At 44.5% G+C, this 14,523-nt stretch overlaps 1 protein-coding gene across 1 annotated transcript in view; it reads left to right on the plus strand.

Annotated features, from left to right (window-relative positions):
- Positions 1-761: 761 nt before the first annotated feature.
- Positions 762-14,523, plus strand: part of LAMC1 (laminin subunit gamma 1) — a 108,316-nt gene continuing 94,554 nt past the window's right edge. Inside the window, exon 1 of the mRNA XM_033092756.1 lies at positions 762-1,412. Coding sequence (XP_032948647.1) covers positions 1,001-1,412 — 412 coding nt within the window. The 5' untranslated portion in view covers positions 762-1,000. The remainder of the gene's footprint in view (positions 1,413-14,523) is intronic.

The following is a 14,523-nucleotide window of genomic DNA, read 5'->3' on the forward strand; positions in this document are numbered from 1 at the left end:
CAGAAAATTCAGACTGATGCTGCTGCAACCAGGCCCTTTATGCTCCAGGGATCGGGTCAGCCCGCTGGACACCCCGGGCCCTCTCCTCCGAAAGGGTTGGAGCGGGGCCCCGGGCGGCAGGGGGCGTTCCCCCGGCAGCCGCGGGGAAGAGGAGCCTGCAGGCCAGGCCGCTCCCACCATCTGGCCCGGCAGGACGCGAGGACCGACACCTGGCGGGCGGAGACCCGCACTGCTGCGGCCCTGGGTGGCGCGGGGCCCGGAGGCCGACCCCGAGCGACCTCCTCGAACCGGGGTGGCCCCTTTAAGGCCACCTCCATTAACCCCTCCCGCAATCCGGAGTCATCCCGGGGCCGGGGACCCCGCTGTCCAGCTCGCGCCCGGCGCCGGCTCTCCGCAGCCTCCCCTGCCCTCCCGGCATGCACCGCCCCGCCGCCCCTCCCGCTCCCCCGCTCCCCGCCCACCCCTCGCGCCCCTGCAGGCCCCTCCCCGCCGATCCGCGCCGCAGGCCCGAGCGCAAGATGCCACCGCCCCCGCCACTGCCGCGAGTCGCCGGGGCGGACGCGCAGTCCACGGCGCGCGGAGGGCGGGGGAGCAGCGACGGGGGCCGCGGGCGCTGCTGAGAGGAGGCCGGGGTTGGTCTGGCTCGGCGGCCAGACCCCACCCCACCCCGCCGACCCCACCCCCTGCTCCTTCCTCCCCGGGGGCGCGCGCACGCGGGCACGCGCTCGGAAGTCGGGGGTCGGCGCCGAGTGTGGGCAGTGTCCCGGGTGGGTGAGGGAGGCGCGGAGGCGGCGCGCTGGGCAGTGGTCAGCTAGCCGCACGGCCCTCGCCCGCGGTGCCCACGGGCCAGTCTTCCCCGCGTGAGCGGCCGCCACCGCCTGCCTCGCCCGTCCGGCCCCAGGGCCCCGAAGCTCAACCCGCGGAGCGGCCTCCGGGGGACGCCGCTGGGCGAGAGGAACGCGCCCTTGCCTTCGCCGTGGCCCAGCGCGCGGGCAGCGGGATGAGGGGCGGCGAGCGGGCCGCGCGGGCGCTGCGGGCCCGGGGGCGGCTCTGGCCGCTGTTGGCGGTGCTGGCCGCGGCGGCCGGCTGCGTCCGGGCAGCCATGGACGAGTGCACGGACGAGGGCGGGCGACCGCAGCGCTGCATGCCCGAGTTCGTCAACGCCGCCTTCAACGTGACCGTGGTGGCCACCAACACGTGCGGGGCTCCGCCTGAGGAGTACTGTGTGCAGACCGGGGTCACCGGGGTCACCAAGTCCTGTCACCTGTGCGACGCCGGGCAGCCCCACCTGCAGCACGGGGCAGCCTTCTTGACCGACTACAACAACCAGGCCGACACCACCTGGTGGCAAAGCCAGACCATGCTGGCTGGGGTGCAGTACCCCAACTCCATCAACCTCACGCTGCACCTGGGTAAGCGGTGACAGCCCTGTCCCCCTACTACTGCTCGCCTACAGCCCAGCGTCCCGGCCACCTTCACCTCCGGCCCAGCCTGCGGGGCCCCAACATCCGCGCGCTGGCTCTCCGCTCCCTAGCGTGGGCCACACACACATTCCCTTCTCCAACTTCTAAACTAGATCTAATACTTCACCTCCCGCCAGGGCCAGGATGCTTCGCGCCAGCATCTCTCTGTGTGCTTCTCTGTTCTAACTTAACCGAATTCTCGCTCCCTTGATTATTCGCCATCCCGACTATTGTGGCCCCTCTTTTTCTGAAGCATTAATCAGAAACCCCCATCCGCGCTTTTCTCTCTCCTAGCAGGGCCATCACAACGCATTCTTGGATCAGAGACAAGAAGGTCCACGGTTACCTTGTTGCAATGTCTCTCCAGGGTTGAGGGTGGTTGCTGTTTGCTCTGTTGAATAAACTAGAGAGGAAAGGTCTAAGATTAGGGAATTTGAGGAGGAGCAAATGCGTCTACTTCAGGTAATACCTATGTGTAATTAAAATAGAAATTCACTTTTAAAGTTATTGTTCTTTAGAGTTGTTCAGCCTGAGGGCCACAAAACTATTTTACTGCTAATCCTGGTATAGAGAAAACAAAAGGAAGTGTCTGCACTCACTATAATTGCCCGGCCCAGGTTTGTCCCCGGGTGAAAAGGCTCCCCTTAGTGATTTCCTTTTGCTTTGATTCAAAGCAAGTGTAGAAACATGTATTAGTGACCTTTTGGAAATCAGGAAAGGGATGTATAGGAAACGTCTTTACTGGGGAGTGAATGAGGATGGACATGTTTATCCTAAAGTCGCAAACATCATGATTGATCTAGGTGAGTTTTCCTTCATCATTGAAATATGTAAACAAACATTATTGTGTTTAACAAAGTAACAAACCGTGTGAGAAACCGACATTTGATTTGTAGAGCTTCAATCCCCATTGCATTGAGAAACTTGATTTTACCGGTAGCTGGTAGTAATGAACTTCCAGAGGGAAGAGAAGTACCAAGCCATTCTTTGGTCAAAGCAAGATAATTCTGTAAGGCTAATGACATTATTTGGGGCCTTTGAAAGGAGTGTTTTGTAGGCAAATGGTTGTTGTGGTCATGGTTTTGTATATTTTCTTTCCACTGCTCTGTGGTATACTGAACTTTTATATAAGTGTCAAGATGCCAGAGAAAGAATATGAGTTTACAAAAAGTGCTTTGAAAAGTGGAGTTAAATTATTGTGTGTGGAGTGAGTTTTTAAAAAGCAGTATTTTAGCAGCTTTATAGTAAATACCATTTTATTTGGAGACAAGTCATTAGGAAGATGAAACTTTTTGAAACTAAGTTCATAAAATGAAAGTCTGAGATGCCTGTTTTTCAGACATGGAGGGAGTAAATTTTACTGAGTTCCAGTTTTTCAGAGGTATTGGAAACACACAGAACTAGCAGTATCTTGTAACAGGTGCCTCTCTACAGACTGCAGGACACCTAGGGTCTCCTATAACTTTGTGGGGGGCTCTTTAACTATTTTCTCCTAGGTGTTCTATTTTTATACTTGGCCAAGATTGCTTTTGAAATTTACATCCAACTATTTTTGTTTCAATTTTGACTTGTTCAAGTGTGTTGAATTTTGAATGCTCACAAAATCTTATTTTATCTATTTTCAAATAGTAAGCATTTTCAAGCAAAGGGGTTGCCTTGATGTCTCAGGAGTGCCTGAGAGTCCATTGAAAATTTCTGAACAAGAATCTTATGTTGGTAAAGGGAGGCTGTCAGTCTTGGCCTTCTGAGTTTTCTGCGGTGGGTACTATGTAGCAAGAGGTTATTTCAGGTGATTAAAGAGGTAGGTAAATTACTTAGAGATTGCTTCTCTGTTACACAGATAATGTGGTAGGTAAGAAAGTATCAGTGAAGTTAGGTTGCTACTACTGGGCGGTAGATACATTCACTCTGGGTCCTGGCTGCTTAAAAGGTCCAAAGAGATTTTAGAGTTCACCTACTTAGGACTCTAACATGACTTTTTAACTCTAAAAATATTATATGTTTGGACTTGTTTTTGCTGGAAACTTCTTCAGTTTTTGATAATATTCTTGGTAAATGAAATTCATAAACTGAATTTAAAATTCCTAAGTAAAAACAAAAAGTGATTTAAAATAGTTTTCATGTGAGGTTTGCGATTAACTCTAAAAACATTTAACTGTTCAGAGAGACAGTTTCTAAAAACTTGATTAGAACTTTATTGTACTTGTTCTTGGATCAGAAATGATGTCCTGGAGGAAATTGTGTGTGGTGGGGAAGGGGAGGGAGATTTGCATGTAGTCCGGTTGATGTCTCAATATCTCTTTCTCCTTCTCTCTCTCTCTCTCTCTCTCTCTCTCTCTCTCTCTCTCCCTCTCTCTCCCCCCCTCTCCCTCTCCCTCCCTCCCTCCCTTTCTTTCCCTCTCCCCCTCCCTTCTTCCTTCCCTCCCTCCCCCCCTTGCTCTTTTTAAACGATAAAGATATGTGTATACATGCATGCTATGATCCATTATTTATGGCAAATAGGCAAGGCTTTATGGTGTTCAGCCTATTCACTCCCTAAGTCCAGTTACTCCATGGACTCCAGCTAACTAATTATCTCCCATGAATTCAAGTGCCATGACTGTTTGTGCATCTATTAAATCTCCCATCCAGTTCAGATTTCACATACCCTTAAACAAGTGATGCGTACTATGCTTCGCCCTTCCAGAGCATGTGAAACTGGAAGTGCACAGTGTGAAAGAATGAGGGCTAGCCACCACTTTTCTAGCCTGCCTTTTCATGTTGATCTTTAAACACAGTAAATTTTCAAATAAGCAAAGTCAGATTGTACTTAAGTAGTCACATACGTGTTTTGGCACAGATTGTAAGTCATTTTTTTTAATGGTAAAAATAAAACATGACATGGTAAAGTAACGCAGTAAGTATAATGCCTAGTGAGTCTAGCTGTTAAGTTGCCTTGGAGACCACCCTGCACATTTTCTTACGTAACCTTCTGGAAACTTTTTCATGCACACACATGTATACCTAAAATTACATGATCATTTTAACTGGTACCTTTTGGGGGCGGGGGGGTGGGGCTGAGGCACATTTTAACAGATGGCAAGTACAAATTAGATCTTTGTACAATTAGCATCGCTTATACAAAAGCCAGGAAAATCAGCGTTGATTCTGAAAGTAGCCATGTCTCAAATAGCATATACAGTGATTCAGGATGCAGGGTGCCATGTATCCTGGGATAACATGAGTTAAAGTTGCTGTGGGAACCAGAACCACATTTTCTGCCTATTGTGGAGAGACATCTCAGCCAGGCACCCTTTTTCTAAAGAGAAGTGTTTCCTATTTTGCCTTCAGCTTCTGTATGGATTAAGTTTTCTGTGTAAGTTTGGCTTGTGTGTTTCATAATAAGTCATAACAACTTTTGTCAGTATCACTGGGGCAGTTGAGAATTTGCTTTTTATTAAATAGCCATTTTAATGAACTTGATGGTCATTGTGGATGGAAACTTGGCAGAGTAGTAGCTCTTGATCTTAGAGGAAGGTAGCGTTCCCTCTTTCTAAAAACAATTGGATTAAGGGAGCGCTTATAAAACCAAGTCAATCAAAGTTTATGGAACTCCTAAAATTTACACCAAGATCACATTAGTTTCCAAGCTCCTCAGAAGCTTTAGGAACAAATAGTTGATCAAATGATGCTTTTTAGCTGTATCTTAATATCCTTTTCGCGTATTTATATCAGAATAATTGATGTATAAGGACATTACATTTTATTCTGTTTGGTCCTCTGAGCGTATATTTAACATGAAACAGACAGCAATTTTCCCCCCCAGGAAAGTTTTTGCAAGGTAGGCTCTGACTATGTCAGGCAATAGTTCACACAGGTGACTTCACTGTGGTATTTGCGCACCCTGAGGGGACACTATTTTCGTTTGTCTCACAAAGGCCTGATTTACCTTTTTGCAGGTTTCAACTTGAGTCGCGAAGGAGCTCTTCTTTAATGGCCAGCGGTTGTTGAACACAGTTTTATAACAGTTGCTGTTTTCCAGTTCTACAATTCACTGCTTTTTCCTGTAGATACCTTCTCTGTGTTTCTAAAGCATTCAGAACGACACTTTACACCTTAGGAGAGAAGTTGGAACTAAAAGTCAGTCCCTCCACTGACACCCCCCATAATTTTGTCATTGGCCACACTTGTGGCAGGGATGAGGTCTGACTATTTTAATTCTAAATCCTTTTAGGAAGTTGGATTTGCCTTTTGCTAAGCATGCCTCCCCCCTATGCATACATTTTCATGTTACTGCCAAATATTCTGCAAACATTTTTTAAATACCCACTAAATACATAGCATGGTACCTGGTAGAAAAGTGTGGAAGGCTGACGGTCCCGTCTTCACAAGTTTATACTCTATTAGACGGGATTTTCATACTCAGTTGTAATGCCATTGCAATAATAAATCAGGAGTGCCTGTGTAATAGTTCACGGTTTATAAAGTCTCCAGTTTGTCACTGGTGAGATTTTCACAGCTTGGTGCAGGCACATGTGAGGATGCTAAGGTGTGATTTGCCAAAAGTCACCTTGGAGGTAGGTTTTGACTCCTTGATCTAGAGCACTAGCCCTGCACCTTTCAGCTTCTCCAACAGATCTCTCAAAAGAGTCGACTGCTTTATTCCAGGGCAACTTTAAAATGCAAGTTCATGTACACACTGGTTCAGAGATACCAGACTCCCTCGGGTTTCCTTCTAGTCCTTCTATTCCTTTTCCCTTCTGTTTTCTGGAAGTCTTTTCTTCATGCCGCTCATTCTCCCTCAGTGAACTTCTCTGAATCTCAAGGCGTCATTTGCTGTGTGCAAATCGCTCAGTTCTCAGTTTGTATCTCCAGCTCTTTCTTTCTCCAGCACTAAAGACTTGTTGGACAGCATCAGTTTGGGAGGTCCAGAGGCCATGTCCAAAACTGAGTTCATCCCTCGTCATCGTCTTACCCAGCTCAAAGCCATATCTTAATGAACCACATCAAGGTTTATGAGGCTCTTTGATCCACCTTTTGCCAAGTGTCTCATGAAAGATAACCATGGTCGACAGGCTGTGATCAGTCAAGGTTACTCTTTGGTGAGCAGATGGGCCCCACTGCTGGGAGGCGGGTCAGTTGTGGGCAGCTGTAACTCCTCTCCTTCCTTCCCCCATCCTTCCTTCCATCTGCCGAAGACTCGACTCTCGCCTCCTATATGCAGCCACTGCATCCCTGGAATCCCCGCCTCTCTCTCTGCCTTACTGCAGCTCCTCGCCGAATTCACCTGGATTACTGCAAGAGCTTCCTAACTAACTGGTGGTCTTTCTGCCTTCAGTTTTGCCCCTCGTACTCAGGCAGCCACACTTTCGACCAAGCGATGGTTCTGAACTGCAAACTGATGATACCACCTCCCAGCTAAAAGTTCTGCAGTGCTTCCTCAAGCCTTTAGGATCAAGTCCAGACTCCTTGGCATGGGGTGTAAGGTACTTTAGGATCTAGACCTTTTTAATCTCGAGGCTGAAATTTTGGCATTTTACATGCTTAAAGGCTGCTGCTTTGGTTGGGAATACTTGTCCTGGTGTCACTATGTGCAGGAATCCTTCCCCAGTTTCTCTCTCTCTCTGCTTTCTGTCTTACTTCCTGGCCTGGCTGAGGTGATCCACTCACACTGCCCTGTACGGATCTGCCACAGCACTTATAACATGGCATTGACTGTTTCGTGACTCGTGTCTCTCCGCTTCTGGGCCATGAGGTTTTTGGAGGCAGGGTCAGAAACTCAGTCATCTTTTCAGTTCCGTGCAATGTAACTAACATCAATTACTGACTTGCTGCACCTCAGCACCCGGCTGGAATTTATAGTGATTCACAAGACATCACCCCGACTTCGGGACCTAGGTCTAAATGAGGGGTAGGCAGATTATAGCCCGCTGGCCAAATCCAGCCCAGGGCTGCCACCCATATTTGTGTGGGCCATGAGCTAAGAATGGTTTTTACATTTATAATTAGTTCAAAATCAAAAGACAGTAATATTTGATGATGTGAAAATTATATGAAACCCGTATTTTTAGAATCCATGACGTTCTATTGGAACACAGGTTCATTTATTAACGTGTTGTCTGTGGCTGCTTTTGCGCTACAAAAACAGAGTTGAGTAATTAACAATAGATACTGTGTATCCTGGCCCACAAAGCCTAAAATGTTTACTCTCTGGCCCTCAGCAGCACAAGTTTGATGATCTCTGCTCTAGACTAGTACATTCAATGTTATATAGTAAATTCTAAGTGAAAGGTGCACGCACAGAGAGCATTGACTCAGCTTCCCATTGGGACGGAGGCTGGAGGCTCTGTATCTCCAGAGCTTCTCAATGTGTCTGGCAAAGTGTTCAATAAAGATGAGTAGAAGGAGGGAATAAATGAATGCCTGAATTATTAGGAGTCTCCAAACGTTGCACATTATCTTAAATTCTTCTGAACCTGTGTTTATTTTTTTCAGCGCCATCTCTCCATTTTGGGGGTATATATGTCACGGTAATAGGTAATATTAAATATGGCACACGATTGTTTTATTTCTGTAGCTTTTTTTAAAAAAAAATCCTAAGCTATGGAACTGGTACGGAATTGAAAGATCTATAACTGTCCTTGTTTGGGTAACAATTAGACTTTTATGTGATTTTGAAGTCAGCTTGGTAAATTTTATGAGAAAGATGCTCATAAAAGTCTAATTATTACCCAAACAAGGATGCATCTCACATGGGAATATGTATTTCTGGAATTTTAACGTTAATATTGTGTTTTTTCTTTAGAAATGGACACAAACACACTTAAAATATATAGTCCCATGTCTATTACTGAAATAAACTATTAAGAGGGATTATTAATGAGTGGTGGGGAAAGGTTACAATGAAATATATTATTTGCTTACTGTGTGTGGCATTGTTTTTAGTCTAACTCATTAGGGGTACAATTAGAAGACGGACAGACTGGGGTATGCCTTCTCTTTCTTTTCAGAATCACGGAGAACTGGAGACATGCAGTACAGTGTAGCCTACTGTATCCACATTAAAGCCGTTAGGCAGATGAACAACAACCACTTGTTTGTCTAGAATTAACAGGCCGCGGAACCAACAGATGCTTCTTCACTTGTTCCTTGTTTCCAGCTGTACTTAAGTGACAGCTCTATTGCTGTTCTGTTTGGGTTTTAGGGAAAAGTGTCAAAGTTTAGAGCAGAGCTGTTTGTTTGTTTTCACTGCCCAAAATTCCTGAGAAGATTTAAAAAAAAATAAATAAATAGGGGATTAATCTGCTCCTTATCTTAAATTGTCAGTTTCAAAGGGTAAAATTTCAAGATGGCTGTGTGCTGGTCCTATTCCCCTGCCTAAATCACTTGCCCAAAGATTTGTGAGAGGGACCTGCTGGGATTTGCAAGCTGCCCTTTTCTTGTGAAATGATAAAGTTAGATGTTTGCTCATTTGGGCCTAAAATTGACAGCTTGCTAAAAGGGGTGACCAGAAAACGCATTTATAGAACTGTCCCTGAGGTTTTAGGGTATTGTGCCAAACCGTGGTAACACTAATTAAGTATGTCTGCTTTTCTTTCCATGGGCTCTTCCCGGGGGCCATCCTAAAATAACTGGGCCCAGTCAGCCTGGTGCCCTGGGCAGCTACATATTCATGAAATAAAATAAAGCAGACTTATCTCTTTCTTAGACAATGACTCTCTCAGATCTCTTGTGGGAGGAGAACCTTGTGGCAAGGCTGGTGGATGAATTAGGGGATTTACATGATTTCTTTTAAAACTTTAGGAGTTATATTCCCTCAGCTCCCTTCTTTTATTCTTTGTTTCCCACTGTGTTGCTGCTTCCTGTTCTAGTGAAGGCAACACTGGATTTTTGTTATATCATCTTGTTTGGACTTTTTTTTTTTGTCTTTGGATTTTTTAATTCTTTGTTATCCTCTTTTTGTTTTGAAAGTTCTTGGAAATATTCATTCAGAATCAGCCTCATTCACATTTTTTTTTTAATGTCTTAAAATTAAAAATACAGTTGGTTTTGTAGAGTTTGGGACTCAATGAATTTTGTTTCGTGATGATCAATCACAGGGTATGTGAAGGTTTCTGCTGACCAGAATGATTGCCCATGGCAGTGAGAGAGAGACACCTGTCAGTGTTTTCAGAGCTGCAGTTAATGACCAGTCTCTTTTTCTTTATAAGTTCTGCCTTTATGTCTTATACCTTGACTTGGGTAGAGGTTACATGGGTGTATAGGTGTGTACAAATTCAGAGCTCTACATTTAATATTTGTGCACTTCATTGTATGTAAATTATTCCTCAAACTAAAGAAAAAAGAATTAAGAAACATTTTGACCAATCATAATACAAAATAATATGTAGGAGATTTCCTTTGGTTTTCTTCTTCTTTTGTGTGTGTGGGTGTGTGTGTGTGATTTTGGCTTAAAACAGGAGAGCATAGAATCTGAGAGTTACTTGTCAAAGATGTATTTCTGTTACCATCTTTCCATTCCCTACCAGCAGTTGCTGGCATTAATAGGTGTTAACAAATATTTGCTGAGGGAATGGACAGATAAGTGAACCAGCTGATTTTAGTTGAGGTTTTGGCTGGTTTGAATCGAAGTACCTGCAGAGTGCTTTCAGAAGAGCGTCCAGCTGAGCCTCACGCCAAGTGCGAGGAAGTGGAGTGTGGTGACTGTGTGAGACGAGCAGTTCTCTTTGCTTCTCACTTACCTTTAAGCAGGTAATGGTTTTGGTTGATGCTTTGTGGTTTGAAGTAATAAGATAGTAGGTTTGTGGTTTGTGTTGCAGGTAGAGAATTCTCTTAAGAGTGTTTCTTCATAGCATTTGCTTTGGTTACAATGTCTAGTTTTTATATAACTTATCATTTAATTGTTATGGTGAAAACTAAATGTTCCACAAATTACTTAAAATGTGTAATGCGAAGACCTCATCTTTCCTTTGGCATGTTTTATGTAGTGGTTTTCTCTCCTTGAGCCTTTTAGAAATAATAAATCTGAAGCTTGAATTGTGTGGCTTTCTGAGAGAAGTTGATGAAATTTTGTGAAGTATTTCCAACTAAGTGAAAAGACCTGCCCACTCAAAATGAGGTGAGCATATTGGCTTGGGATTCTTATCAGTGGACAAAGGTTGTGGGGACAGAGCCCCAGAAAGCAGTTTCCAGGCTCTCGGCCTCATGTGGAAAGGTGCTGGCTCAGGTAGTAGATAGCCGTCAGCTGTGGCTGGTTGGCCGTCAGCTGTAGCCATTGAGCCATTGGCCACTAATATAACTGCTGCGGCTATGGAGGGAAGTCGAGGAGAGAGGAGGAGACTGAAGGAGAGTGGAGGAGTGGAGGAGAGTCGGTCGGTTGGCAGCAAAGCGGACAGCAGGTCGCACGTCGTGTAAACCCAGTGAGACCATAGTGGTATGACTTCCCTACCTATGGCTCCGTGGGTGTTCCTTTTTGGCCTAGCCATATCCTGCGTTCTTGTGTGGGGAGCGGGACCAGAGACCCCGCCGGACACCCCACGTGACAAAGGTCTTATGTAAATAAGGCAGCTAGTGAGAAAATTCTTCATTTCTGGCCATGGTAATAGATGATATCTGGGTAACAAAAGACTTCAAACATTCTTTATCCTCAAGTAATTTGTAATGTGTTTGAGGAGTTGAGACAAAAACATTCACATACAGGACATCAGTGTGACAATCTAAGCACAGTAACAATAATTCAGTTGCAACTTTTTGAAGTGCAGAGTGAATATCTGCAAAGCACTTTGGAGAGGGTAGATTGAAGTTAGCCAGGAAAAGCTTCTTGGGTCTTGAAGAAAAGACCCAAGTGGACATGAATGGAGGGTGAGTTGTTTGAATAAAGATCTAAAAGTAACCAGTAATTGTGAAGGTATCGTTTGCTTTTCATGGAGTAGTGGAGACATGTAAGATGTGTTCTGGGGAGATAAGGATCTTGAAAACTAGGTGACAAAAGAAAGTAATTACCTTTCATTGCATGTCTCCTGGTTACCTCTTTGAATCCTTAAAACAATCTTGAGAACTATTGTCCCCTATGGAAAAATAATATTAGGTGACTAGGGACTTCTCCAAGGTGCAACGGGCCGAGTTTAGGTTGGAATCCAGACCTGTTGTGGATTGATTCTGCTCTTGCTACTTGCCCATGTTAAAACAGACCTGGGAAGTGATAGAGAGCTTTTCAAAGAGCTTTAACTGGGGAGTGAAATAAATGTATATGAAACCAAAGACTGAACCTGGAGTCTCAGACAGACCTCCACTGGAGGAGCTCTGGATTTGCATTGCTTCTCTTTAAAAGGGCTTTGCACTTATGTGTGAAAAACAGAGATTGTTGGTGGTGGGAGAATTTTAGGGTTTGGGTACTTAAACTAGTTTTATAATATTTAGCTGTTAATGTCTATAGGAATTTCTAAGGAATTTATTGAATTTCAGAATGAGATCCTGGGTTTTGTCAGTGTCTCCTGACAGGAAAAGTGTACCACATACCCCGTTTCTTGAAGGGTGGTCAGGGGAATGCCACCTTATCTCCTTTCTACCTTATCCGTGACTCCTTTCTGGTTGTTGAGAATTGCCGAATTTAGTTCAGTTGCTTACTTTATCTGACATCTTTGAAGATAAGGGTGCCAGGTCAATCTCCAGGTTCTGTTTCATTTCCCTCTGCTTCAAGTCAGCTCTAACTCTTATGGGGAGGCTTTTTTGTTGTTCAAATTGCTAACTGAATAGGTCTAACCACCTTTGATTGATTGATTGATTGATTGATTGATTGATTGATTGATTGATAACCACTGTGGTTCTAGGAGATTTCTTTGTCAGAAGTGACTCCCTTCACCTTGATTTCTGTATATGTTAATTTGTAAATCTCTAACTACTCAATCTGTCTTTTTATGTATCTATCTCTTTTTCAGTCTGTATTTCCTTAGTTTCCCCAGAGTATTGCTGAATGAAGATTCAATCAAGGGACCGTAGATACCTTTTGAAATGTTTTCTTCTTTGCTTTATCTCTGAAGAAGGGGGTCGTAATTTCCACTTAGATTTTGTGTTTTGTTCTGCTCCCCCACTACGGACTATCTCCATTTCTAGAACTCAGTGGTTGTAGGGTGGGTTTTTCTTTGTGACTGATTACATTTGAAGTATTACTGAATCACAGCCCTGCTTTCTCTGCTTTTGTCACAGACCTGCTTAGTACACATTGTATTTCTGTGGTGACAAGTGGTTAGTTTACATTGTCACATCCTAGAGACCTGAGGTGATTTTTAGATGCACCTGCTCGATTTCCTCTCGTGGAGAGGTTGGTGGAATGGTAGCCACTGCTACATTTCAGCGCTGAGTGTTGGTTTCCAATGCCCCCCCCCCCACCCGCTTCCTGCCAGTTGGTAAAATATAGAAGCATAAGCATTTTCTCAAAGCTTCTCCATCAACTTTTTCGAAGAGAATGGAAGGATCTAACTACAGTGGACCCTTGAACAACATGGCTTTGAAATGCATGGGTCCACTTATATGCGGATTTTTTCCCAATAAATATACAATTGGCCCTCCATATCTGCAGTGTCACATCCCTGATTCAACCAATCTCGGATCAAAACCAGTATTTTTCGATCCCTGGTTGGGAATCCGGGGATAAGAATCCTCAGATGCTGAGGCCAAGTGTATGTATTCTGCGTTTTATATAAGGGACCTGAGCATACACGTATTTTGGTATCTGTGAAGGGTTCTGGAATGAACCACCTGCAGATACTGAGGAATGACTATAGTTTTTGGGGAGTCAAAAGTTATACGCAGATTTTCAACGGTGCGGGGATTGGCGCCCCTAGTCCCCGTGTTCAAGGGTCAACGGTATTTCCAAGAGAGAAGCTTCATCATTTTTGAAAAGCGAGTAGTGACAGCTTGATGAGATGAGTTGAACAGCTTTTTTTGGGCTTCCTAATCACGGGCAGGGTCCAGGAAGTGATATTTTCCTGCTGTGGCGGCACAAATCCTCATTAGAGGCAGGAATGGTCATATTCTCAAAACCTGAGATCATCTTCCTATCAGAACTACTAAGGAATACGTGATAGTCACTTGGCAATGTAAAATGATTAGATCTAAATATGGAGTTTGTTTTTTTCTGACCCCCGTCCCTTAACAACACTTAGACCTTAGTTTTCTGGAATATTGGCATCTAATTTTGGAGTTGGAAAGAAACAGAAAATTTCAAGCTATAAAAAGTTTTATTTGGGGGATGGGTCCCGGTTTAATTTATTTACTCTTTTACCAAAGAAGTTGGGTATAGTTGCCCTGGTTTAGCCATTTAACTGTACACCTGAGCTCCGTGCTGTGTGCCATTCCTCGTTCAGTGGTTTCTGCTCACCATGGACCTTCTTCTGATAGACAGATGACTTCTCCTGTTGTCTGGTGTCACTACATTTTTAGATGATTATTGTAATGCCAAATCATGATCTGGTAGAGATGAACATCCTGAAATTTTCATTACAATTGTGTATTCTTTGGGGAGGTGGGAAGAAACAAGGGACTAAGGGCGAAGATGATAGAGAGAAGGGGATGGAGACCAAAAGAACAATTGTAGACTTTCATCGCTTTGGCCATGTGATGGCCCCTTCGTGGAAAAAGGGTCCTATTCTGTGGGGTTGCGTGTCTAGTATTAACTTTTAGAGCAGCTCTATACGCGGTTTTGAATTTATAGTGAGTATTTTAGATAACTTCGTGGGGTAGAAAGTCTATTAAAGACTAAATTCTTAGAATTCTACTACAGATTATGAAAGTTTGTGGGCACATCTGTACTACAGCTGCAATAAAATTTGTTTACTTTATCAGGATTGCTTTAGAGGCTCACACTGGTTTGCTTCCTGCTGTTTTCAGCATTTTTGCCACATGCCAAGAAAGAAGTTAGCATCGACTCCTGGTGGAATGGGGATCATTCAGTTTTGTGGCCATTCTAATAAGATTTTGGTTTTAAACTTGTGCCCACTTGGAAGCTTTTCTATCCAGGCACAAGACGGGGATGGTGAATCCAGGATATCAAAAGATGGACTAATTCTGGACATTAACACGT

The sequence above is a fragment of the Rhinolophus ferrumequinum genome, chromosome 22 (genome assembly GCF_004115265.2).
Source record: "Rhinolophus ferrumequinum isolate MPI-CBG mRhiFer1 chromosome 22, mRhiFer1_v1.p, whole genome shotgun sequence".
Classification (NCBI taxonomy): Eukaryota; Metazoa; Chordata; class Mammalia; order Chiroptera; family Rhinolophidae; genus Rhinolophus; species Rhinolophus ferrumequinum.